At 38.6% G+C, this 27,715-nt stretch overlaps 1 protein-coding gene across 9 annotated transcripts in view; it reads left to right on the top strand.

Annotated features, from left to right (window-relative positions):
- The first annotated feature begins 1,265 nt into the window (after positions 1-1,265).
- FBXO38 (F-box protein 38) overlaps positions 1,266-27,715 on the top strand; it is a 55,361-nt gene continuing 28,911 nt past the window's right edge. For 3 of the 9 annotated variants that reach the window (XM_014852583.3, XM_014852580.3, XM_014852575.3), the window contains exons 1-9: positions 1,266-1,384; positions 10,223-10,413; positions 14,185-14,318; positions 17,205-17,368; positions 17,574-17,739; positions 20,494-20,631; positions 21,838-21,975; positions 24,454-24,547; positions 25,560-25,690. In XM_014852583.3, coding sequence (XP_014708069.1) covers positions 10,286-10,413; positions 14,185-14,318; positions 17,205-17,368; positions 17,574-17,739; positions 20,494-20,631; positions 21,838-21,975; positions 24,454-24,547; positions 25,560-25,690 — 1,093 coding nt within the window. In that variant the 5' untranslated portion in view covers positions 1,266-1,384; positions 10,223-10,285. Of the gene's footprint in view, positions 1,385-1,484; positions 1,715-6,763; positions 6,841-7,150; positions 7,258-10,222; positions 10,414-14,184; positions 14,319-17,204; positions 17,369-17,573; positions 17,740-20,493; positions 20,632-21,837; positions 21,976-24,453; positions 24,548-25,559; positions 25,691-27,715 lie in introns of those variants that run through there. The other 6 variants (XM_014852574.3, XM_070517228.1, XM_070517230.1 and 3 more) reach the window with 6 other exon arrangements.

Raw genomic sequence — 27,715 nt, 5'->3', positions numbered from 1 at the left:
TCAAATGAAGGAATATATTCAATTAAAGATTCAAACCAATTACACTGAAATAAACCTTATCACGTGCCTTCTATCTATGCCAAGCCCAGTGCTAGACTTTCCTATACAATTCCTATTTCTTCTTCAGAACAATCTAAGAAACAGAAAAAGCCAAGAAACTGCTTCATTTAAGTTCAAATATGAAAGAAATTGACAAAAGCAAGTAACATGGGAATAGGAGTTTATCTTCCCTTACAAGAAGAATGTAATATGAAAGCTGCGATTAAGGTGAATAGTACATAAACATGATGAGGTTTTGTTGCTGTTGTCGTTGTTTTGATTTTCTTCTCAGAACCCCAAATCAAGATATATGGTTTGACATATGGAATGAAATGGCTAGAACTGTGACTGCCTAAGGCAAGCTGAAACCTGTGGCACCAAACCATAGTAGAGAAGGAGGGAAAACCAGTGGGTTTGATATCAATCAAGAAAAGAATAGGAAGGACCAGGGGAACCCAAGCCACCGTCAGTCCTTTGTACAGCAGAATCGTCTAGTCACCCGTGTCTTGTCAAATCATGTCTTATGTAGCTTCAATGCACACTAATGCACACTAAGTTTCCTAAGAGGTATTTGTATCATTTCAACACAGATATTTTGCCCATTTTAATTACATGTATTGTAGGGGCAAGAAGGCGGGATCTGGAGGGTAAAAAATCTGGGTTTCAGTCCAGCTGTGTGACATTGAACAAATCATACCTCTGAAGATGGTTTTCATCCCTCAAAAACAAAAACGATTAAGCTGAATCCTGCCCATATGTCAGAGTGCTAGGGAGTTTTTAATGAGACACTGATGTGAAAGCCCTTTGGAAACGTTAAAATACGTTAATTACCTGCACAGAGTTCCAAATGTAGAGAAGAGCTGATTTAACATTATCATCTTACTGCCCTCCCTGCCCCTCAACCTAAAGAAAAAGAAAAAAAGTTTTCTGTTTTTAGCTGGGTGAATTCTAACGACGTCTCTACGGGAACCGGGCCACTTTGCAAATCACAAACTCGAGGTCCCAAAGCTTATCCAAGGCCAAAGAGCATCAGCGGAGCCAACCACGAAACCACAAACCCTTGGATCAAACACAGCACTTCCGGCGCGGCGACGCCCTTACGTAAAAGAAAGCCCAGCCCCAGCCCTTCCCGAAACGCCACGCTTAACATGGCTGCCGTGTCTCGACGCCTCCTTCCCACACTCAACATGGACGCGGGGTGCGCGCCCGGCCCCGGAAGATATCTCTCCGGAAATGCCCGAGCGGCGGCGGAAGCGGAAGCGGCTCGGCGGTGGGGGCGGTGGGAAGTGTCTGTCGCGTTTCTCCCTCCCTCTCAACCACAATAACAGACGGAGGGCCGGCGTAGGTGAGGCGGCGGCCGAGGGCCGGGGGGCCGTGCGGTGGGGCGGAGGCGGCCGGATGGGGGCTTCGGGTCTCCCGACCGCCTGGGCTCTGGATCTCGGGCCTTCTTCGGGCCTAGAGCTCCCGGGAGAGAGAGATTGGGCTTGTGGTTCTTGGCCTTTTAGGCCCTGGTTGCGGGGTTTGCCAGTCTGAACCCTGTCTGAACCCTGGCCCCGGATTCCAGTATACAGAACCCCTTCTGGGCCTCGCTTTCCTCAACACAATGGGGGGTTTGGCCTGGGTACCTTCTGGGACCCCATCCCACTCCGGGCTTCAAGAATTCCACGATTTTAACGTAAGTCAGTGTTTAAGGCAGTAAATTGAGGAAGGCCTGTAGTCAGCGTACTGAGGGGATGTCCCTGAGTAAGACGCCGTGAATACTACGTCTTTGAGAGGCCGCCAGCCCTGGGATCAGGAGCCCCATTTTCTAGTCTTTCCTCATTCACCGACGCACTGTGTGACCTTGTCTAAGTCCATTACCCTCTCTATGCCACAATTTGCGTATCTGTAAAATGAATGTATTTGATGCCTCTGATGCCCCTCGCCCTGAAAATCTGATTCCAAACTCCCTTACAAAAAGTCTTTCCTTAGAGACAGACCTGAAAAGCATGTCTTCCCTGCATCCTGCATAGCCAGGAGTTGACTGACAAGAGATGTGTACCATGTTCCTTTCCAGACACCAAGCCGGCCAAGGGCAGCTGGGCACTTGGGAAGATTCTTGTGCTTCCTGAGCAGTGGGAAGCTCCGTCCCAAAGCCTTTGTTATATAAACCCACACCAGCCGTGTAAAACACCCCACTGTGAAAAATAGACCTTGTTTTTTATCCTAAAGCTGCTGTCAGCTTGCTGGTTCTCTTTGAGCAAATCCTTTCCTCTCTCTGGATTTAAGATTTCTCATCTGTCAAATAAAGGAGCTGGATTAGGTCACTGGTTCTTAATTCCCTTTCCCATCCTCCCAGCACAACTGAAGAATAAAATAACGGCTCTATAAGGCCATGATTTTCTCGGTGAGGGAAAAGGTGGAATGTGGAGGGTACGTATTATGTATCTAGTTGTATAGGCTGAAAAATCTGTGCTTGTAATTTTTAAGTTTCTTTTTGACAATTACTGGTTTAGGTGATCCCTAAGTCTCCCTCCCTCTCTAAAATTTGTGATGCTGTAATTCTGATGCACCCTTTGGGTAAAGAATATAGACGTTTTTATGTGTGTTTGTTTAAATGACTGTGTGCCTAGGGGTACACACTTTAGGAACAAAGATACTAAGGCACAGAGTAGGAGAAAAAGGAAAAACCAGATTTCAGTAAGGTACAGCGATAGAGTGAAATGAAATTGGACTGGAACTGGAGTTGAAGACCGGAATCCTTGCTTCAGCTCTGGTACTTTCTGGCTCTGTAATTTTGGACAAACCAGCTTACCTCTCTGGGCCTCCGTTTCCTTATCTGGAAAATGAAGAGTTGGACTGGATGATTCCTAGACGCTTTCAGCACTGTAATTCTGGGAGGTTTTTTTGCCTATTTATTTATCTGAACAGCTTGGTGGGTGTGGTGGGCGTTTCTTGAGGCAAGAGAGGCCGTCCTGTCATAGATGTACAACATCTGTGATGTGAGGAATGGGGTCATGTTAAGTGGCATGCAAGATTACTTTGCTATGAGCAAGCTGAAGCCATAGAAGCTAAAAAAAGGCATTAGAAACCTGAAGGGCAGGGAAGCCCTTGACCCTAGGATGATTGAGGACATTGGGAAGTTTTAAATGGAAGAGAGCTATTTTTGGTGAGGGTAGTGAGAGGTAATTTAGGTTTTAGTAGTTGAAATGACTGACTTGTAAGAAACTGGTGGTGGAATCTGTCTCCACTCTGAGACTGTGAACTTCATGGGAAGAAAGACTGTCACCGCCTAGCACTTAGTAGGCAGTAAATAAATAATTGAGTGAGGGAATGGATGGATGGGTGAATAGATAATAATCAGGAAAAGAAGGAGTTTCTCCAGAGAATTGTTATTAGATATAGAATGAAAAATTGATTCAGAATTGTGAAAATTTTATAAGAGGTCCCTAAGTTTTCTGGTTAGTTGTAAGAAAAGTTGGTTCATCTCTGCCCTATAAAGTGTGTTAATAAGAGACAAACACATACTCTGGAGGGCCTGGTGTGATCCTAGGAAGGGAGTAATTGGTAGAATAAGTCAGGGATGGAGGAGGATGTTGACAGGATGGAACAGGTATAGGAAGATTTTTAGTTGTGACATTTAGGGAGTAAAGGAATGGATTTATATACGACTTTTGTAGGTATCAGCAGCTGTCAGCATTGTGGGCAATAAGTGTTAAAACCTATATCGTGGAAATAGAGGATTAAAGGGAAAATTACTTGATTTTGCAAGCGAGGAAATATTGGTGCTATCTTACAAGAGGTGGAGACAACCATGAAGGTTAAGGATGAAAAGATAAGGGTAAAGCTGAGAGCAAGCAGAAGGAATTGAATTAGTAGAGGATAGTGTTGTTTTGTTTGGAATGGGAGGAGATTTTTACTGGCAGGTTGGAAGAGCATGCCTAAGAGAAATTATGTTGTGGAAGGACCCTGATTTAAAGAATACTAACAGACAATTCAGGCTTGTTACTTAGAATGTATGGGCTGCCAGGGCAAAAATGATGCTTCCTGTGGCTAAGGTCTGCTAAACAGAGTCACAGGATGACTGGAGGATACCCAGGGCTGCTATAGGCTAGTGTGTGGGAGCCTAAATTAGATGGACCACAAACCCTATTTTGTGAAGGAGGGTGCGGTCAGCAGCAGTTCTGTCAGCATCCAGAAGCCTGTCTCCGGCGCTGGGTATAGCTCTGGAATGCAGGGAGACAGCCCAGGTACAGATGACTGGCCTGATGATGGGGTGTATAGCGTAGGCTGGGAAGTCTGGATCCCAGCCTGAGCTCTGACACTTGATATGTGCCCTTGGGCAGGTGACTTGTCCTCTCTGCTTCTGTTTGTCCCTATGAAGGTTGAGGAGCCAGTGTTGGACAGGGAACTGTGCATGAGCATTGATGGGTCTGTGAAGCCCCTGAAATTGTATCTGTAATATATGTAATTCCATGTGCATGAGTCTGGGTAGTTTTGTTTTTCTCTTGGAGAGATGATGTGCAGCTTTCATCGTAGTCTCAGGTGGGTTCATAACCCACAAAAAATTAAGACTGTATGACTAGATAGTCCCTGGGGCCCTCTTCAACTTTTAACATTCTGGGATTCTATAATTTGATCAGACTGACATTTCTTTGAGCTTTACAGTCTGAGTCTCCAGAACTTGCTTACCCTAGGAATAACCTAGTGCTGCAAAATAAAATCTTCACGTATTTATTTTTTGTTGTTAGTGCTGTCAAGTCGATTCTGACTCCTAGTGACTCTGTACAGCTGAATGGAACCCCGCCCGGTCTTTTTGCACCATCCTCTCATCTTCTGGCACTGTATCAGACAATGCTCCACTGCTTCATAGGGTTTTTATGGCCAGTTTTTTCAGAAGTGGGTGGCCAATTTCTTCTTCCTAGTATGGAAGCTCCACTGAAACCTGTCCACCGTGGATGACCCTGCTGGTATTTGAAATACCACTGGCATCGCTTTCAGCGTCACAGCAACACGCAGCCACCACAATATGACAGCTGACAGATGGGTGGTGTGGTTCCCTAACTAGGAAAAGAATCCGGATGGTGGTGCCGAATCTTAACCACTAGACCACCAGGGCTGGCTCAGATATTTATACTCACCTGTTATTTATACTCACCTCTCGCTTACCCTCCATGACTCCTCTGTTGGGCCCATTTCAACCGGTTCATCTTTATCTACTGCTGATAACTGGAATTTCCCTCCTTTCCCCCTTCCCTTCTAACCTGCTGCTGCTTTGGACTTTCCTTACCTTGTTGAGTTTCTTAGGTGACAAACGGTGATATTTTAGAGATGGGGTAGGAAGAAAGCAAGACATAGAAGGCTAGCCATGGCAATTTTTTGTTCTTGTTGCTTTTATCCTTCATCCCACTGAAAGAAAGTTGGTTGAGAGAAAGAGTGCACATAAAAGAGAGATACCGTCGTCACTTGGGACTTTGCATGTCTTGATTGCTGGGTTTTTTCCCATGCAGGGATACCAAGCCTCTGTTACTCAGTGGCCAGGATGAAATGGTCAGCATAGCCTAGCTAGATATTTCACTTAAATGAAGATGAAGCCAACTTTACTGAAACAATTTTGTTGTGCTTTATAGAGTTTGAGTGGCGGTGAGGGAAAATAAATGAGTTCTTTAATGAGGAAGCTTTTTATCTGCCAGACATTTCCGGGGGCACCTACTTGGACTGGAAAGAACTGATGGATTTCCCCTGGCTATAGGTCCTGAGGTGTTAAGCCCCTAGATGTAAGATGGAGATCTTACCTTTTACCCCTATGTTCATCCCCACAAGCCCTTCCCCACCAAAGGCTTAGAGCAGGGGAGTCACTACCAAATGAACAGATCTTCATTTGTAGGCATGATATGGGAAATATGTATACAACTTCACCTAAAATTTTGTTAGTTAGTCCTGCTAATTTAGGCCCTTTGGTAGTTAATATTAGTGCATATTGTAGGTTAAATGGATTTGTGTGGACTTGTTGGAGACCCAACCTCAGATAATGTTGTATAATGTCATATCTGTAAGTAAATATTTTTCCGAGTTCTAAACAAGTGAACTTTTATAAACTCAGTGATATTTAAGGTGCAGTCTGTTTGGTTTAAAACTTCAAGCATAGGTTGTACACTGGGGCTACTAAGTCTGATTCATACAAAACCACAGCATTGCAAAATAATAAGGAATACTAAAAGGTGGAATCATAAAATGAGGGTGTAAATTATTAAGTGATGTGGTTTCGCTTTAGAAAAACAAGGGAGAAAGGTTGACAAAGAATTTTCCTTGACTGCATGAAAAGTCAAGAACATGGTATCCATAAATAGTTGGAGTTGTCAAGATTCTTAAAGGTGAAGCCTGTGCTAAAATGTGATAGCTGGAGAATTAATTTGTGGTTGGATTGTTCTATACTGGTTATAGTCTTGTTGAGGCATTTGCATGCTACAGGGTAACTGTTATGTGTTCTTATTGGAGTAAAATCTGATGGCATTTTTGCCAGGGTTATTGGCTTGGTGCTGCGATCACTGAGTGCTGTGGTAGCAAAAGCAGTGCTCAGGGGAGCATGAAATGGTTCTTAGCAGCCTCGAAACTACTGGATGCATATGGAATAATGGAAAGACTGAGGGATGTTCATGCATCAGACACTGGAAGACTTATTATGAGCAAGGACTTGTTACCACCTGGAGGCAGGAGACTGAGATTCTTTTCCTTTTTCTGGCAGAGACATGACCGATAAGATTCTACACGAGGCGCTGTAGTAGAAGCGTATGTTAAAGCTCACAGGGAGCTCCGAAGGGGGTGAGTAGGAGTTTTTCACAGAGGACTTAACATTTAAACTAGATTTTGAAGGCAGATTAGAGGTTTCCAGGCAAAAAAGGGAAGGGAAGGATGTTCCAGTCCGAGTTAATAGCTTATTAGGAATGAAAGATCCGTGTTAGTTTGGGGGAACAGAGGATACTGGTGCAGCCGGAGTGAGTGTCCTGAGGGGCAAGTGGTAAGGATGGAGAGATAAGATTGGAAAGGTGGCCTGAGACTGGATTGGGAAGATGTTATCCTCTGGAAACTAGAATTCCTTGTAGGCTTAATTGGCTTTTGATGTTTTTTTTAGGAAATATAATATACATGACCAATCTAAAATCTTCAAACAATGGAGAAGGATAAGAAAAGTAAAAGTCTCCTTTCTACTTTCTTAAACCTCTGTTCTCACTGCCCAAGGTAACCACTGTTAATGTTTTGTTGTGGATCCTTCCAAAAATTTCCCATGCAAACACAAGCATATTTCTCCTTTTTCTTTTATGCAAATGGGATAATACTTTTGGTGTATCATACCTCTTGCTTTTGTCACTTTATATGCAATCAGAGGAATGCTTTAAAAAGTTAACTCTACCTTCAATGTGGAGTGTGGTATGGTAAGCATTTATTCAGCAAATTACTTATTGTGGGCCTACTGTGTGGTAGGCTTTGTTCCAGGCCCTGGGGATACCGTGGTGGACATCATTTAGGAAGCCATTGCAGTAGCCCGGATGAGGGTTGATAAAAGCCTGAAAGCCAGTAGGAATGGATGCAAAAGTAGTATCGTGATAAAATTGATAAGAAGAGCCAATCAAGTGGCTGTGGGAAGTGAGAGATCATAATATGTTGAGGCTGATTTCAAGATTTCTAATTTGGGAATCTGGTAAACTACAGTAGGGGAAACAGGTGTGTGTGTGTGTTTTGGAAGGGGGGCAGTGTTTGTGGTCGTGGAGACAGTTCAGTTTGGACATAATATTTTTCAAGGATGTTCAAGGTTTCTCATAGCTGGAGGAAATAAAGGTCGGAGCTCAGGAGAGAGAGGAACCAGAAGTGGATATCTTTTTTTAGTGTATTTGTAGTAGCCGAAGCCTTGAGAATGGATACGATTCGCCAAGGAGAAGGAGGTTGTAGGGTGAATTGGCAAAAGAGGCTAAGGAGTAGTTATGGAGGAAGGAAGAGGACCGAGAGAAGATCACTTTAGGAGCCAAAAGATGAGAGGTTTTCACAGGAGTGGTCAGCAATGTCCCCTACTACAAATGGGTCAGATGGGGGAGCACCCAAGAGAGGCTATTGGGTTTGATGCTTAGGAGGTCAGAATAACCTTAGAGCAGTTTCAGGAGCCATCAAAAATGGAAAGATCCATTTGCAGTTTCAGGAGCCATCAAAAATGGAAAGAGGGAAGTAAGTAGGAAAAGATGGGCAACAATATAATCAGAAGCAGACGAGTATAGTTATAACTTTTTTTGTGGAGAATTCTGAGTATAAACTTTGTTTCTGCAGAGGTCTGTTAGCCAAAATGTGCTGGACAACATATAAATAAGCTTCTGAGAAGGTAAAATGGGTGTCACAAATTCAGTGCACTGTAGCTCATGTACCTACTCTTTGCAGAATTCCTTCGGCCCATGGTACTAGGTACCTGTTGATACTAATCCACACACAATTCTAAAAACTTACTTCTTTGGTTTTCCAGGTGATAGCTGATTAGAAGTAAGAAATTAGAGGTGGTAGGGGTGGGTGTTTCTGGGTATGGGTGGAGTACAGGGAGAAGCAAGCATGCTGACACCTGCCAGAAGTAACAGCACATAACCTTTCAGTGAGGGAAGAAGAGACCAGAACACACACACAGCACAAGAAATAGGAGAATTCACTTAGCTTTGTAGTTTTCTCCCATTTACTGCTGACGCAAAGGAGCCCCAGGAACTCTGCATACTTCGGTAGCCCCTGAGGGGAGGCATCACAGAATATAATGTATATTCATATTTATAACCGGGTCATCGAGGAAAGGTTAAGCTTTTATTGAGTCAACTCTGTAAGAAAATAGAAGCCTGCAGTCCGCTTCAGAAAGCTTTAACAGTAAGGATTATAGTCAAGAAAAAGAAAAAAATTGGTGCATAAAATGGAGCAAACACTATTTAATCTAGAGATCCACTGATCTGGAACAGCAGTTCTATGCCTCACTATCACATGGTTAAGTTTAAGCTCTCAACTAAAGTTCTCTGAGTTTGAGTCCAGATACTTTTTTGTTTTAGGAAGATTAGCCCTGAACTAACTGCTGCCAATCCTCCTCTTTTTGCTGAGGAAGACTGGCCCTGAGCTAACATCCGTGCCCATCTTCCTCTACTTTATATGTGGGACACCTACCACAGCCTGGCTTGCCAAGCAGTGCCATGTCCGCACCCGGGCTCTGAACCAGTGAATCTCAGGCCGCCAACGTAGAACGTGGGTGCCTAACCGCTGCTCCACCAGGCCGGCCCCGAGTCCAAATACTTTTTCAGAATTTTACCAGTGATAATTGATAATGCTATTTAAAGGACATTATTTTCACTTAGTTTTCTCTTAACCTGAGCAACAAAATAAAACAAAAAGCCTCTGGGTCCTGGCTCATCTGACTTGATCTCTTCCCCTCCCCTCTCCACTCCTCCCGCTTTCTCTCTCCTTCCCTCTCTTCCTCCCTCACTAAAGCTTATTTTAAAAATAAACAAAATGTACATTTGACACAAAGTGAATTAACCTCTGCTCCTTAGTATTTGCAGGAGAGGGAGAAGGAGAAGGCTGGTTTTATTCTCCCTCTGAAATTGCACATAAAATTCTTTCTTTTTTGAGGAGAAGGTCTATAGTTTTATCAGATTCATAAAGGGGTTTATAACCCACTAGTGGAGTTTAATCCCCTCATTTTATAGGCAGGAGAATGAAGAATTTAAAAGGTGACTCAAGTTCATAGAAGTAGTTTGTGGCAGATCCAGGAGTCCTCTTCTCCCTTTTGCTGTGTTAGGAGCAGTCCTAGAATCACAAGCTCCTGGAGTTGGGAGGGGGTTTGTTTACTTAGTTCAATGATTTTGCTTTACACACGAAGAAATTGATGCATGGAGAAATTGAGTGAGTTAGCTGGGAAGCAACAGAGTACAAATTAGAATCCAGGACTCCTGATTCCTTGGATTTTTCACTCATTCTGCATAATGCATTTTTATAGTATTCTCTATTGCTCTTCAGAAAAAGATGTTCTGTGCCTTTTATGTAATATTTTTATTCATTTGAGTATGGTTTGTACTGTTGTAATAGCATTACCTTTGTATTTTAAAATAAACATTGTTTTACCTAGGTTTTATGGGGATGATTTCTGTCTGGGCTTGGTGTGCTTTAGTCTACTCTGTTCTCTGTTTGCCTTCAGGTGCTTTGAACTCAAGTAACCAAGAGGGGAGATTTGGTCTTTGATACTGGAGATAACGCAGCAATGGGCCCAAGAAAGAAAAGTGTTAAAACATGTCTCGTGAATAGTGAACTCCCTGAGGAAGCAATATCAGATGAAACGAAGGACTATATGAATCAACTTTCCCATGAAGTGCTTTGTCATATTTTTAGGTAAGGTTTTGTTTCATTCACTTTACCTACCTGGAATGTGTCAGTAGGAGCAAATCCTAGAGCTGTGCTGTCCAGTATGGTAGTCACTAGCTGCATGTGGCATTTAAGTTTAAATAAAATTAAAAATCCAGTTCCTCAGTTGCACTAGCCATATGTGGTTAGTGGCCACTGTATAGGACAGCACGGACAATGAAATTAGAGAGCATTTCTTTTGGTGCAGAAAGTTCTATTGGACAGCCATCTTCTAGACTGTCTTAACATTCCAGGCTTCTTGGAATTCTTATTGACTAATAGATTTGTTGACTCTTGTTACTACAGTACAGTGCATGTATAACATAAGGCAGTGTTTCTGAGTTTTTTGACTACAACCCACAGTGAGAAACACATTTACTCCATCTATACATATATGTAAGTGATTGAAACAAAAGTTTTGTGAAATAATATCTATCTTTAGTATATGCAGTGCACACATGAAAATTGTTTTGTGATAAATTTTTTCAAAATCTTTTTTAAAATTATGTTTTTATACAAAGTGCATTATAACAATGGTTAAATGAAAAAAAAAAACCCACAAAAAAACCCAGAAAATCCCTGTCGTTCCAGTTTCCTCTGTTCTCTTCTTTCCTTCATTATCCATTCAAATAAACAAATCCTAACATACTTTGTCTCTGGAGTTAGAGACCTGAGTTTGAATCCTGAGTGTTTTTACTAGCTGTGGACCAATGATAGATATAAAGATATTATTATAAGGATTCAATGAGATAATGCTTTTAAAGCACTTAACATGCTACGTGGCGTAAATGCTTGGGAAGTGTTAATGGCTATGATTGCGTTCTGCCTTTTTTCGTATTGGTATGTTGTCTTCATAGTTATCCTTTTAATCATTGCTTTCTATTTCGTTGAATATGACACCGTAATTACCTTTTCCCTTGTAGGCTGACTTCTGGGTTGTTTCCAGTTTTCCTCTTATGTAATTGCAATTATCTTTTCTAAGCGTCTGGATTTTCCATTAATTTAGATTATTTACCTGGGGGAAATTTTCATATATAAAGTTCTTAAAAATATTTTGAATTTTTAAAAATTATCAAATATTTGCAGATTAAGAAGTTTTAAAATAGTGATAGCAGAGTTACTTTAGGGAACCACGGGCACTTTATTTTTCCTTTCTAATGTAAATTTGTATTGGTCTTTTATCTTCTGTAGTTTGTTATTCTGTGACCTAGTGTAGTTTTTGTTAGTTCAGTTCTGTCTGGGAATAGAAGGCCCAACTAAAACAACTTTTTTTTTAACGTAACAAAATGATACTAAAGTTCATTTGGCAGAAAAAAGTCTTCCAGAATAGCCAGAATTTTTCAGAAAAAGAATTTAACCCTACGAGATGTTCAAATATATTCTAAAGTGTACAATAATTAAAGATTTAGTGCTGGAGAAAATAGTCAGACAGTTGGGTAGAACAGGCAAACTCCATATGTAGGCTCCTTATGTGGATTCAGATATATTTGGGGATCTAGTTTATGATAAGCTTGGTATTCACATCGATGAGGACAAGCTGAGTGAATTATTCAGTGATGATGTCACAACCTAAAAACCATTTGGAGAAAATAATAAAAGCATGTTCTTGTCTCTCATATCTGATGACTAAATTCTAAATGCATCAATGAATTAAACAATAAAGCTATTAAAATTTTAGAGGAAAGCATCGGTAAAATTGTCTCTAGAGATGTGTGTTAGATGTTTGTTGAATAATGGTAAGACATACTGTGAACAAATCCGACTGTTTTAAATGGAGAGAGGGTCAGATAACATTTGGCAGTTCAAACAGAGTATTCAAATTGAAGGAGTGGAATCAAGTAGAAGGCTGTTACCCTGATTATAATGAAAAAATGAAAAAAACATGCAGCAAACTGGCAGAATGTAAGAAGACCTGTGAACCAAGCAGAGTACTTGAATTTGGTATGAAATATTTCCTCTAAAAATAAGGTGTATTAGGCTTCTAAAATTTTTATTTGAGGACCCCTGATGTAGTCGTGTAGTAACTACTTGGCATGTTTTCTAAAATGTATTTGATCTGTCTTTTGTACTCTGGCTCTTTGACTATATACTTATGAAGAAAAAATACATTTCTTTTTCTGAGGGCAAGTATGATGTAAGATCGTCTTCATGTGGTTACTGAACTGTTGGTATTTAAAGGGAGTGTGATATTAACTCAGGCAAATACTTTGGATAACAATGATTTGGGGAAAAAGTGTTTTAGTGGCAAAACTTGATTTAGAAAATAAATTCAATATTTTTCATTGTTTATAAAATGTGTAGTCATGTGTTTCTGAAAATTATCCTATTTATATCTAAGTTATGGAGACTGTAAATTAAGTTAGTAATGCTGGTTTTTGTAGGAAACTTGATTTGATTCTCTTTATTTAATTAGTTTTAAAGGGGAAGGGAGAGGGGCCAGAGGCAGAAAAGAATGGAGCAGGGAAATATTTAGCAGGCATACTTGCATTTTCTTTTTAGAGTTAGCTTAACTTTGAGGAGTTAGAGTCAGACCCAACTGCTCTTCCTCCCTCTTACCTAGCTGTTGACTTTTTGCAGGTTAACTATTCTGAGCCAATTTCACCACTTGTAAAATGGAGTAATAATAGCACCTACTATAGCAATGGGGATTCTAGCCGGAAACAAGGTACACTTGGCTGGAATTTGAAGATAATTAAATGAGGGGATAATTTAGAGAGGCGTAGGTAGGGTTAAGGGAACCAATAAGGGATGTTGAAGAATTCAGCTAGGGGACTAGAAACAGCAGAAAGCCTTTGTTCCATCGCCAGTCAGGTGCCAGCCTGAGGGCAGGGAACAGCAGCGCAGAGAAGGGAAGAGAGGATGGAGGGAGGGCTGCGTGGCAAACAGAACAACCTGCCGGGAAAGCTGTGACACAACGACTGCAGCACAGTGTCTGTGACAATACTGCAGTCTAGGGTAGCTTCTACCTTTTTTTGTTTTAAATTAGGTGTGCACAGAGGGATGTTGAGAGAGAGAGGAGATTTTCTGATCTTTGAAAATATATATTGGTGTTATTGGAAACAGAACAGAGGTAGGGGTTAGTTGAAAAGTTTCAGGAAGGAAGAGATACCAGGGGAGGTTGGAAAAGAGGAAGTTGTAATTTAGATGAGGTGTTCTCACTTCATGCTTATGCAATACTTTTATCAGAGTGTGTGACCTAAAAGATAAAAGATTTAGGAGAAAAATTGTACACTATAAAATTAGTATACATATTTGTTGACAGAGAAGGTACTATAGTTTCTAGAACAGGGATGGTGTTGAGAGGGACCAGAGAGAATTTGTTTAGCACTACAAGAATGTTTTCTATAAAAGCTATGAAATATTATTGACCATGTTCAAATTGATCAGTTCTCTCTTGTCTTTCCCACATTCCCTTATCAACATACCTTGAAGTACACTAAGATTTTTTTTCTTTCTGTTTCTTTGTTTTTGTTTTCGAGATTTCATTAGTCCACAAAAACTTTTTAAAAGGAGCAAGGCAGGTTTTATCAAATGCCCTATGGATGGAGCTCAGTACTTTATTTGGATATTTAAGTATTTGCTGACTTACCTGTTTTTAGTAAAAAGCTACGTATGCATGTTAATCTTAAAACCCTGTGAATATTCCTAAAGTCTCATTTCATTTGAGGGGTGGGTGAATGGAGGAAGGAAAAACATAACCTGTCAGTGAAAGGAAGTACTTACCCACTTGATAAATATAGGTTTCTTTCTCTCATAAAGGTACCTCCCTCTGCAGGATATCATGTGTATGGAATGTCTTTCTCGGAAGCTAAAGGAAGCGGTGACCCTATATCTGAGAGTTGTGAGGGTTGTGGATCTCTGTGCTGGGCGGTGGTGGGAATACATGCCAAGTGGTAAGTGGATTTAGCCTGTAAGGTACAGTGGAGCCCTGCCCGAAACTAATAATAATGTTCCGTCAGACGTTACTTGCTGTCTTGAGATAGGCAATCTGTCACCTTGTAGATCAGAAGGCAGGATTTTATCTAAATTATTTAGGTTGGTTTAGGTTGATAAAACGCATTTTGCCTGAGGCTTTACTATTGTAGTAGTGTGTTGTTTTCATTTCCTCCTCCTTAAGAAACTGCATCAGCCCAGTAGTCCACAAATATATCATTAGAGAATACTTATTGATTAACTAAATATATATCTGTCACATTAAACCAAGTGTCATTTGTCCTACGATGCAGGTTGTCATAGTTTTCCTGTACCCCTTAATGGCACTGTCTAAGTAAACAAATATTTATCTAATTTTGCAGAGCTGTTCTAGTAGGCCACAGAAATTACAGTTCTGGAACTTTCATTTATTTTAAAAGGCCTGTACGAGGTCTTGGAGATTCTTAAACAAGGCATTGGCCTTGCAGGTGAAGAACTGAGAGTTAGCGGCCTAACCACAACAAATGGATCTCAGGGAAAGAGACCATCAGAAAAGAAAGTTGATGACTTTAATTAAGTAGAACACACCTGAAATGGATTACTCTTCTTTTCAGTTAACACCAGTCATTAATTAGTGCCCTTTAGTTACAGTTGTTTAGCAATTTTAAATGTCTTTTTTAACCACCTTTGTTAACAATATCTAGATCCTGATATTTCGAAAATGTGATGAGTCTGGGTGGGGGGTGCTTAATAGAAATGAAGAAATGCTGAGGAGATCATTGTTCTGTTCTGTTGTGTGGAACAGGACAGACTACCTCTGGAATAGTGGAATATTACAGTTTGGGTTGCTATAGCCTTTCAAGAGGGTCTTCAGTCAACTGATAACTCTTATCTGTTGGCCAGAGTTAGTTATCAATATATACCTTTTTGTGAAGAATATTGCAAAGACCTGAGGCTAGAACTTAGCTTGGTGGGAAACAAACCACAGTTGTCTTCAAATTTTTTTTAAAAAAAACTGTCCTAAAGGAAAAGGATTCATCTTATTCCAGAGAGTGATCATTTATAGCAGGAAAGAAAAAAATTAGAGCAGTGTGAAAATGACTGTCATTCCTTATATTAGATTTCCTATAACAGGTTATGCCAGCAGGAATTCTGGAGGTGGGATTAATGCACTAATAAAGAGGCAGGATAGCAGACCTCCCCTGTGATGCTATCTTAGCATTAACATCTCTGCCTCTTATCAAATTAGCGAAGAATTTGTCTACAGGTTGCTGACTTCTTTTAGACTGTGATACATATTTGTGAGCCCAAGCCTTCCCATCCCTGCAATGAACATAAAAGGGAATCAAAGCAAAGAGTCTCTAGCCTAGAGTAAGATCTCACTAACGCTGCTTACTAATGCTGCCTGGCCCGTTCTCTAGTCAAACCCTGATTCGCTGTATGGTGATGCTAACTAAGGTTTTTATGTAGTACTTTATGGTTTACATATGTGATCTCTTTGGATTCTCACACTATCTCTGAAAAGAAGGTGGAAATTTACCCACTTTTTGGTGACAGGCAATGTGTAATGTACAAGAAAAGAGCATGGACATTGGCGGTGGTCAGACTTGGTTTTGAATTCTGGCTCTGCCACTTGGTAGCTTTTAAACTCTTTCAAGTTCATTTTTTACATTTGTAAATGGGTGATAACCTTTTTCGTTGAGTTGTGAGAAAAGATGAGAAAACATGTAAAATGGTTAACACGTTGAATGGCTCAGTCAGTAAAGGTTACTATACAAGATATTAAGAAGAACTGTTATTATAATTAGAGACTGAGTAGTCTGAAGTCCCTTCTTACTCTTCAGTTTTGTGATTCTAAAGTTAACATATCTGAACTAGCCCTATACAAATAGAACAACTTTTGAAAACTTTAGTGATTTGGGGCTTTATTTTTAGCTTGAGAGTTAATATTTTTATTTGTCATTAGTGAGCAGATAGTTGGCTTTCCGACAGCCTTCATTAAAAACAAAAAGCCCCAGTGATAGATAAAGCGTCATCTGGATGAAACTTGTCTTCCTCTTTATCTCACCAACAGCTCCTGCTGTGGAAGTCACCTGCCTCTCTCTCTTCCCATCTGGTTGATTCCCACTATGGAGCGCAACTCCCCTCTCAGATAAAGAACTTTCTGTCAGCTCAGCATCCTCTCAATTTGGATCACTTATGTTCTGTTAACTAGTTTACATCTATCTCTTTCGGAAGAATTAATTGTCTAAAACGTCCAAGAAGTGATAGTTAAGCAGAGGATAGTAATTGTTAGGAAATGGATGGACTAAGAGAACCTAATTTGAGATGGTTTTTAGATTATAACTGTGAGCTTCCTGAAGATGAGGATCATATCTTCCTCATTTTTTTTAGTTGTGTGCAGAGCCCTAGAGGTTTTATGGACCAGAGAACATCTTTAGGGGAGGAGGAAGTTGGTGTTGATTAGGTAGGTAGAGGAAGGTGGTGTTGATTAGGTAGGTGGTCCATCCTCACCCACCACTCAAATAGGTCCAAGTTATCTGGATTACAAATGTATTGTTCCTAGTCAAAGATTTCAGTGCCTTAAAAGCAGCAGCAGCAACAAAAAAGGCAATAATAAATTAAAAGCCTCAGTTGTAAGGTATTAACTCAGATTCTAAGTGGAGTTTCTGACATATTTCCTCTGTCGCTAAAGGGATATATTTTCTTTTTTAACCATTTGTTCAGCTGTAGTGTCAGCCTTATGAAAATTTTAAAAAGAAACCTCTTTTTTCGTTGTTTAAACTTTTCATAAAAATTACAAGTGCCTAGTAAATGTTGATGAACAGAAAGATGAACTTGGCTCTAAATACTTTTGAACTTCTCAGGCTTCACAGATTCCAGTTTTCTAACACTATTGAAGAAGATGCCAGACGTCGAACAGCTATATGGCCTTCACCCTAGATACCTTGAGAGGCGAAGGGTACGGGGCCATGAGGCTTTTAGCATTCCAGGAGTTCTGGAAGCTTTGCAGGCGTGCCCAAACTTAGTGGTGAGTGCACCTGGTTGAACATTTGACGTTAACTGATTGATAAAATAATAAATCAAAAGAATGATAGAACATGTTCACTCACATGCACATCTCATCCATAACAAACTTAAGTTCCATTGCATACTTAGCATCTTTTATACAGAAATAGAAGCTTTGAATGCTAAATTAAAGCCTTTCTTATGCTTGCTTTGACATTATTTTCTAGGGTGTGGAAACTTCTCATTTGGAATTGGTAGAATCCATTTGGACATATATGCCACATGTTCATATTTTGGGGAAGTTCCGTAATCGTAATGGAGCATTTCCAATTCCTCCTGAAAATAAACTGAAAATTCCTGTAGGAGCCAAAATACAAACTTTACATTTAGTTGGTGAGTAGATGTTTCTTGGGTCACTTGTGACTCCTTGAAATGCCCTATAACAGAATATTCAGTGAAAGGGAATGAGAATTTTAGCAATGGCTTTATTGATTGATTGATGATGGCAAAAGAAATGCTTGTGAGACTTGTATAAAAATTTAAATTTCTCATTAAAGAGTCCTGGCAGGGGGGGAGGGGTGTATTTGAGAGAAATGCTGCTTCACAACCAGTCTGTTCCCTTTTTGAAGACAGTTTGAGTGGTTTTGAAAGTTGTTGGGTTTTTCTGTTTTTTACAGTGAGCCAGAATCCTGCTCTGTTCTCTAATATCCACTTTTGGTCCTACTTCTGCCCTCTAGAGGAGAGTTCTCCAATACAACTTTCTGTGATGATGGGAATGTCCCATATTTGTACTATTCCTTATAGTACCTACTGTGGCTAGTGAAACAGAGGAACTGAATTTTTTATTTTATTTTATGTTAATTTATCAAATAGCCACATGTAGCTGGTGGCTACTTTATTATATAGCTCACCTCTAGAACATTGCAGAGTGAAAAATCCTAGATAGCTCTTAGTTTAGTTGTATTTTCTCCAAACAGAAAATTCCCCTTTCTTCTACAAACCAGATCCAACGGAAAACTCTGCTACTTCTCTTTTTCCCTGAGAGATGGGGATGGGGTGGTCTTTTTCCAAAGCCACCTTATTTGCAATGGTCACAGTGTGCATTCTCCATCTAAATATTCTCTGAAATTATATCCCAATAATTCCAACCTAAGTAAATGATAATTGGAGATATTTTTTCAAATTTAATGTCATCTTTGGCTTAGATTGCTGAAAGGAATTTGGGGGGAATCCTGATACTATCGTCTGAAGTTTTATATTTATTTATTAAATATTTTATTCAAAATATGCATATTGAGTGTCTGCTATGTTCCAAGCATTATTCCGGGTATTGGGGATGGTCCTGAAGAACTGGAAATTTCTGAAACTGAGTCAGGTTGTGAAGGGAGAGCAGTGGGGATGATAAGGAGTAGGTCTTAAATCAGACTTCTGTGCACCATTATGGGCGAAGAGTGGAGCTCTCTAGCAGCCCTTCATTTAGAAGATCAAAGAGTGGTTCTGATTAGGGACTTGGATATCTACTTTGAAATTGCATTTTTAGTTAATAAAGGGATTCTGTAATATCTGAAGTTTATAATATAAGCTCTGTAAAATCCGAGACTGTTTTTGTATCTTTATATTTTCCATGATGCCTGTCACAGTTCATTGCAGATATAAGTACTTGGTAAATTTTGTTGAAATGCATTAATTCAATTTGATTAATTCAACAGTTTTAACACTGTGATGGTGATACAAACATGTATAGTAAATTAATGAACATGCTGGGGAAGACAGGTAACTGTGTCCTTTGTTTACAGAATGGATTTGGGGCAAACTGTGGATTGGGCAATAGGATATAACTGTCTTGTCTGGGTGTATCTCACCCTTGGTACATTGAGTTTCCCAGTCAGAACTACCACCATCATAGTAGACGCTAAACGTACCTTTGTGAGTTCTTCATCTTGAGTCTCAATCTCTATCTTGCTTCCTATACTTTTCCTCCTTTGATTTCATCCCCAGTTTTACTTCCCATCTGTTGCTGTACAATGTGTATGCTTAGGTCAAAGCTAAAGTTAACTGTACTGTTTGGGGAGGACCAGGGTAAAGAGTAATCCTTGTAGTAGAAGCATTCTGCAGAATTTAGCTTTTAAAGGACCAAACATTCAAGTACTCCAATTTTGCTTTCTCTAGTTGCTGTTGCTAACAGGACTACTGATTCAAGTTTAAAAGTTACATTAAACTGGTTTTACCAGCTACTTCTTGTTAAATGCCACCACCCTGGATCCTTTGATTTCTCTCAGAGACTTGTGTCGCTTGCTTGGCTTTTCTGTAGCCCATAGTGCTTAGAGTCTTAGGCAAGTTCCTCAAACTGCTTCCTTTCATTTAGAATTTACAAGTCACTGGTCGTCTGTCTTCTTCCATATCTCCTGACTTTCCTCCCCCTCTACTTCCCCTTTCTTGCAGACGTAGTCCTCTGTGGATCTGATTCCTAGTGTTAAGCCACTTTTGGATCAGAAGGATAAAATACCTTTACCAATTTGAAATATTAAAATGGATGACTGATATGTTTCTCACTTTCTCAGAGTCATGCTGACTAGCTTCTACCACACACTTACAAATCTTAAGATTCATATATTTGTTGAAACAGCTTTAATCTCTGTCTCTGAATAGCATCCAGAAACCATGATATTTAAAGCCAGCTAGCCTGCCTTTGTGCTGAGAAATTTAGTTTTCCCACTGGTGGGACAGTGGGCGTTGGTAGCCAAATAGTAATTTTGTGTATTCTTTCCACATCTTCATAATTTTGATTTCAGTAACCTATTTTCATTTTACATCTACTGGGGAAATACATCCTGGAAGAGTTATAGAGATATGAGAAAGACTTATGTTTATAAAATGTAGAAATACTTTTAAAATCTCATCTTCCCGTGTGTCTTTTCTAAAGAAATAACAAAGTAGTCTGTTTATAATTTGCTTAAATTGTTCTTTACATGCCTATTTTAAATGAGCCAAACTTAATAGACTTTAGGTAATTTGTTCTGATGAAGATATCCACGAAGGATAAATTATCACCTTGAAAAATAGACTCTTGAACTTATCTACAGAATACAGAGTCTTTCAGTGATTTTCTTGTTTGTTCTTTTTTTTTTTTTTGTATATATGTTTTAGGGGTGAATGTTCCTGAAATTCCTTGTATCCCAATGCTAAGGCACCTTTATATGAAATGGGTAAGACTCACTAAACCACAGCCATTCAAAGACTTTCTTTGCATCAGCTTACGAACTTTCGTCATGAGGAACTGTGCAGGTAATGGTACATAGTTGTGGTGGAATTATACATATGCTATTTTGAAAATATTCTAAAGCAAACTCCATGGCAACATTTGTAAATGAAGTTGTATTATGCTATTATTACTATTTATGTTTTGTAACTTATTCACCTTGTGAAGGTAAATGTACTTTTTGTTTCTAAAAAAGTAGACACATGATTTGTGTTTGTTAGGGAAAAAAGAAAAAAGCATCACAGTATCTCTATATATTTCTTATAGACGCTTTTGATTTTTTATAGAGTTGTTTTAATAGATTTCTGTCTTCTGTCTTTGTCTCTGTTCTAATCATTCTGCATGTAAGTAGTTGTCTGACTTGATCTACCTTAAAGCATAAAACACTGAGTTATGATACAACTATTCTGGTGAGAAATCGTCAGTGTCTCTGTTGCCCTAGAGTGGCAAATGGGAATTCTGCTTCAAAGTTTGAAATAGCTTTGATATCTTTATTTCTTGATATCCTTATTTCTGATTCATTTCTGAGATACACCTTTTATCATCAGGCCTGCCTCTTCACTGTCCCCTAGGCAACCATATCAGCTTTCACCTCAGTGTCTTTCCTTATGTTATATTATTGTTTCCTGGTCCTGAGATATACACTTCCTTCCTCCTTTTTACTTGTATACATCCTTCAAGTACTGCCTGTTCCAACTTAACTTGCTCTTCTCTTTCTTTTTTATGTCATACAGCAAATCTTATTTTTGTACTTGATATATTCTGCCTTTTTATCTTTTTATAATTGAGGTTAGTTTTATCTCTGTGTCAATTACAAGCTCTTTGAGGGATAGAACCTTATCTTTTGTGATCTTCCATAACATCTAATACAACACTGGTCACATACAGAGATGTTTAAATGATTGAGCTGTTTACTTGAGTGAAGGATCGAATTTTCAACTTGGCTTTTCCCTTTCAGTTATTTTGAGCTCAAAACTATTGAGACTTCAGGGAATTTACAAAAAATACTAAATCTCTCTCCAACAGTACTAAAAAATCCTTATGCTGAGTAAGTATATGGTTAACAGGCTAAGGCTTTCATTTCTTATAGGAAGTGTAAATTGCAGAGAGCCAACTACTTGGCTGTCATTTTCAAACACAGAATTTCTACGTTATTCATTTCAGCTGGTGATTTGCAAATTCATTTTTAAGGCAATTTACATTGTTTCATTGAAGTTTCTTTTTCCCCCCAGGACCCACAAACTCCTTGAAATACGTCCCTTTAGTAACAGGTTTGGCCTCTGCCAGAAACTTGGAACATTTGGAAATGGTTCGAGTTCCCTTCCTTGGAGGTCTTATCCAACATGTAGTTGAAGACAGTTGGAGATCAGGTATTTGTTTTTCTTTAAGGTTACTGAATATTTTAAAAATCAGTTTAAAACATTCATTAAGCTTTTATATAGTTTCTCTTACGAGTCTTTTTAAAAGAAAATGCTTGTTAGTAATTGCACTTTCTGTCTGGTGTATTTGGTGGAGAATAAGTAACCATGAGCATGGGCTAGTATTCATTTCCTTTTATGCAGTGTTAAACCTTCTCAAAATAAATAGCAGAGTGATAAGGCATGTGTTCTGGCTTGTTAGTACTTTTTACTTAGTTAATAATTCATGTGTTATATTTGGAATCTTTATGAGAAATGCTATCAGGGATTTCTAGTGCCCGTTGATGATAAGATGTGTTTTTTGACTTGGACATCTTAGGCCTACAAAAGAACTTAGGCATTAGGACTGTTAATATTTAACATTTGTTTATTACTTTACAGTATATAAAATTCTTTCATGTTTATCACTTGGATATTAGATACATCTATCAGATGATGGCTTTTAAAAGAAAAAAATATTTACTCTCTAGGTCCCTTAATTATAGTTTAAATAATGGTATGTAATAGAATGCACTCCACGTTAATCATTTCCTCGTTGCAACAGAAATACCAAGAAGTTTAGCTAGATAGATAATTAATAGTTGAGAACTAAAAATCTAACATTGGATATCTAAAATGTAAATGGAAATCATCAAATACCATTGGTAACAAATAGACATTGTCATTAACACCATTAAAATATGACTCGGCACTACATTTTTAGGTGTTTTGTTAATGAGGTCTGGTGTAAGTGCACTTAGTTACATTGTGTGAAGGGGCTGGAACAGGCTCCCTCACGATCAACAGCATTATTTTTATTCCATGACTGTAGCTAACAGGATAAAGTCAGAAGGGAAAAGAAGACCACAGTGGAACTACTCATTAGGGAGAAGACCTAGAGAGAGGTGCCAAAAGCTAAGAGTTTGTATAATGGTCCTAAAAGAGAAACAGAGACTTTTCTTCTCTAATAAATGTTTAAAAATGACTCTGCATTATATTTTACTTACAGAGTCAACATACCTCACACAAAAAAGCTAATTCCAGATGGATCATAGATCCAAAGTGAAAAATAAAAAATAAAATTTTTGAAAGAAAAGTTATGAGAATGTCCTCTTGACCTTCGGTACACCAAGATTTCTTAAACAGGATACCAAAAAGCCCTTACCATAAAGAAAAACATTGATAAACCCTACTAAATTAAAATGAAGATTTTTTTGTTCACCAAAAGGCATAATTAAAAGAGTGAAAAGCCAAGCTACAGAGTAGGAGAAGCTATTTGCAATACAGATATCAGATAAAGGACTTGTATCCAGCATGTGTGAAAAACTCCTAAAATTAATAAGAAAAAGGCAGACAACTCAATAGGAAAAATGGGAAACAACTTGAATAGAAAAGACTTCACAAAAGAAGATATCCAATTGGCCAATAAATGTGAAAAAATGAGAAATTTCACTAATCTTTAGGGAAGCACAAATTAAAACCACAGTATGATACACAAGCACTGAAGTGACTCCACCTCTTCATGACTAATATGAAGAAGACAAACAATAGTGTTGGCTAGCCTGTGGAACAGCAGGACCTTTCATACACTGCTGGTGAGAGTATAAATTAATAACACCACTTTGAAGTATTATTTAGTATTTATTAAAGTTGACCATACACATATCAACAGTTGCATTCCTGGCTTTAAACTCAGCAGAAGTGCATACATATCTTCACCAGGAGACTGTTCAAGATTGCTCGTAGTAGCACTGTTCATAATAGCCCCAAAATGGTAACAACCCAAATGCCTGTCAGCAATAGCATGGATAATTAAAATATGGCATATTCATTAATGGAATACTATGCATCAATGAGAATGAACAAACTACAGCTATATGCAGCAATGTGGATGAATCTCATAAACAAAATACGAAAGCCAAATACACAAGTGTACATGCTATGTGATTGCACTTAGAAAAGTTCAAAACAAACAAATTAATCTTTTTTGAAAATTCATTGATCTGTATACCTTAATAATTTGTATACTCTTTTTCTCTGTATGTATGTTTCAAGAACTTGGGGAAAAAGGTGAAGTTAAAGTAATGCTGATCTCATTTTATATGATATATTGGAGGTTCAAACTTTGGCCAGAAAATATCAGGATGCCTTCTTTAGAATTTCCGCATGAGCTTCTGGCTGTCTGAAAATCCTTACTTAAAAGTCTAAATAATTTGGAATAATTTTCAGATGCCATCAGAATGTCTTTTTAGTGTCAGTATCTGTTTCATCTCTTTTTAGGAAATGACTAGTAGTCATAATTCATCTTGAGATATTAATTTGAATGGAAAACAACTTAGATTTACTTTTAGACAAATAATTGTCGTCTAGAGGGTGAATACATGCTTTACTGAAAGTGCTGTAGTCAAATGAAATGCTTATTGCTTTTGCCCCTTTCGTTCCTTCTCTTAGGTGGTTTTAGAAACTTGCACACTATTGTTTTGGGAGCTTGCAAAAATGCTCTTGAAGTAGATCTTGGTTACCTCATCATCACTGCTGCCCGTAGGTATGTTTCCTCTTCACATTTTGTCTTTTGTGCTAGAATTGTATGTTTTTTCTTGTTTTACAGAAATCTGGAGGAATGTGTATATGAACTTTGATCATGTCTTGTTCAGCTCTAAAATATAGAGGAGTTGTTTAAATATCAGTGGGGCATCACTTAGTGTAGTCCTGTATTATAATGATAACCAATTGAGCTCTGCTCCAGACCCAGCAAGCTCTGAAAGGCTGTGGTCTCATGAGAGAAAAGCAGTCAACTCTCTGGAAGTGCCTGAGAGTCCAACAGAAGTCAGCATCAATGGTCTGGTCCATGCAGCCCTCTCAGAAACCAGTGTCTCAACCTCTACAATTTTCTAAATTGTTTTAGTTAGTTGGTGATATTTGCTATTCAGAAATCAGTATTTTAAAACAGCGTTTTCAGAGTCCTGACCTTGTAACACCTTTCTATTTTTAACACATCTTCATATTACTTTATACCACATTTAGTTTCCTATGTATCAAAAGTCTACCTGTACTTTTACTTTTGTAGTATCTTATTTAAATTGAATTAAACATTTTTTCAATTTATTCAAAAACAAAACTCCTACTTTCCATCAATAGAATATTAAGAATATAAATAAAACAAAACTGTTTCTGAGTTTAAGTAAGTAGATGTTGTTACCTACTATAGTACTATACTCTGTTAAATTGGGACTTAGCTCGGATAAAAAAGATGTTAAAGAAATAGCAGCACCAGATGCAGATTCTTACCTTGACTTAATCAGGTTAAAAAAGCATATAACATTCTTGCTGTATAATTCATTGTTATTTAATGTAACTTAATGTACTGCCTAAGATGTGCCCACACTTTGCAAAATGCTCCTTTAAAGGAAAGATCTCTGATATTTTTTAATGGAGGGGGGAGTAGTAGTTTGTGTATGACACTTCAGTAAGATGAACTTCTTTCAGAGCCTTACATTAGGAAGAACCTTTGATTCTGAGGGCTTTCGTTTTACTCTGATATGTATCTCTGTTCATAGGTTACATGAAGTTCGGATCCAGCCTTCCCTAACCAAAGATGGCGTCTTTTCTGCCCTAAAGATGGCAGAGTTGGAGTTCCCCCAATTTGAAACCCTTCATCTGGGATATGTAGATGAGTTTTTGCTGCAGAGTAAGACTTATCCCATTTTATTCCCTAGAATTGCTGAAGGGAACTTACTTGACAAACTGAAAGCTGAATTGGGCTGTGCTGTGTTTTCCTGGCGATAAGACAACTTAAAATCTTAGGTGCTCTCACTTCCTGAAAAAGAAACCTTTAATTTAAACTTGAAGTGTCAGTGATTTTTCTTTCCATTATTGCCTCTGATTTAGCATATTATAGAAAATATAGTGATTAACATATACCAAAAAGGATCCTCATCTACATTTGCTGTTGTCTCCACTTTACTGCCCGAGTTTCTCTCCCATTCTGCTTCATTTTTTTCACAGAATGTCATCCTTGGTTCCATTTGTTGAACTTGATCTGCCACACTTCTTGAAGCTTTTGATGGTCCTCTCAGATGAGGTCCCATTCCCTGCCCATGCTCTTCATTTCCATAATAAGTCCGCTGGGGGTTCTGGATTTTCCAGATAGTGTGAGCACATAATGGTCAGTATTCATTTAATGATGATTGCTGTTGGAAGGCTTGTTCACAGCATTTTCTGGAATGTATTTATAGTTGGGGACTCATTCCTTTGGGTTTGAATGCATGTCAATTCATTATTCAAACTTTTTTCCCACATGATATTAGTCAGACATCCTAGAACATTTCCATCACCAGCATGTTTTTATTTCTGCAAGAATTAGTTTCTTCCCCATGTAATTTGCAACAAGTCTTCCTTAAACTCTCCCTGTTGTACCAGATGGCATTTTTTCTTTAGATCTAATTTGCATTCTAGAAGAACAGAAGAAGGCTCAATTCCTCTGGTCAGGCAGTCCAGGTCAAACAACATGACTGTTGCCCATTTTCATTTCAAATATGTCACAATAGTTGTTGTTTTGTTTTTTTTACTTTTTCCTGCTTGCAGTTCTCATTAATACAGGTGAAGGATTAAAAAATCAAATTATCATCTTCTAGCCAACTTAACACAGGAATCACTTTTAATCTGTATAGTTTTGAAAAAGATCAGCTTTTCACCAATATAGCTTTAAAATGCTAAACTAGTATGGTAATTTCATATAAACTTAATATATTTGAAATCGACCTTTTCTGGTTTTGAATGAGGTTGCTAACATCCTCTCTGTTTCTACAGTATCTTTCTAGTAACTTAACGAAATTATTAGGTTGATAATTGGTGCTCTTTCTATAATCTTGTTTTTTGTTCTTCTCAAAAGCTCAAAAATTTACCAGTTTTGTGTCTTCAAGATAGCCACATTTAGGTCCATGGAAAGATTGTCTTTGAGAGTTCTCCAGCTATTTCCCTGTAGTGTTTATTTCCCCTCAATACACAGTTTTAATAGGAAAATATTGTGCCTTTTGACTACTATTATCTTGTACTTTTCAACCTAACTTGTTTCATAGTCTTTTTTATATTTAATGGTCTCCTAGTTTTGACGTTTTTATAAGCCATTCTTTTCTTCATATTTGTTGCATTTCACACATTTCTCCTATATGCTTACTCTCCTCTGTTCCTCCAAAGACAGCCTAGGATTCTCTGTATCCGACTAGGTGCCAGATGCCTCTAACAGACTGTCTAGATAAGAATGAGAGATCCCTGCTGACACTCTTTCACTTTATCTCTTCTCAGTAATTTAGATTTTGAAGCATCTCTCCAGGGGGTGTGGATGACCCCTGGTAAAATTTGTGTCACCTTTTTGTTACAAAAGGTTTGGAAAAATATAAATAGAAACATCGCCTTTGTTCCCTATACATTTATGGTAAAAGCGGCAGTCCCAGATTGGGGAAATGTAGGTGCTGAAAAGCAGATGCTGTGTATTGGGAATATAGGAAAAGTGACTCAAGGTTGGATACTTAGAGAAGGGTTCTTTGTTGATGTAGGTTTGTGATCTGAGAGCTCTGTGTGAAGGTGATAGGGATGTCACACTCATTGGAAAATAGAGGTAGTATAGAGTAGTCTTCAGTGCTGGGGCTTTGGAGCTAGGAAGAGAGATGAGATTGAAGCCTGCCTGTTATTAACCTTGTGACCTTGGGCAAGT

The sequence above is a fragment of the Equus asinus genome, chromosome 9 (assembly GCF_041296235.1).
Source record: "Equus asinus isolate D_3611 breed Donkey chromosome 9, EquAss-T2T_v2, whole genome shotgun sequence".
Taxonomy (NCBI): Eukaryota; Metazoa; Chordata; class Mammalia; order Perissodactyla; family Equidae; genus Equus; species Equus asinus.
The sequence above is the reverse complement of the archived record's forward strand: the minus strand, read 5'-3'. Positions and strand labels throughout refer to the sequence as shown.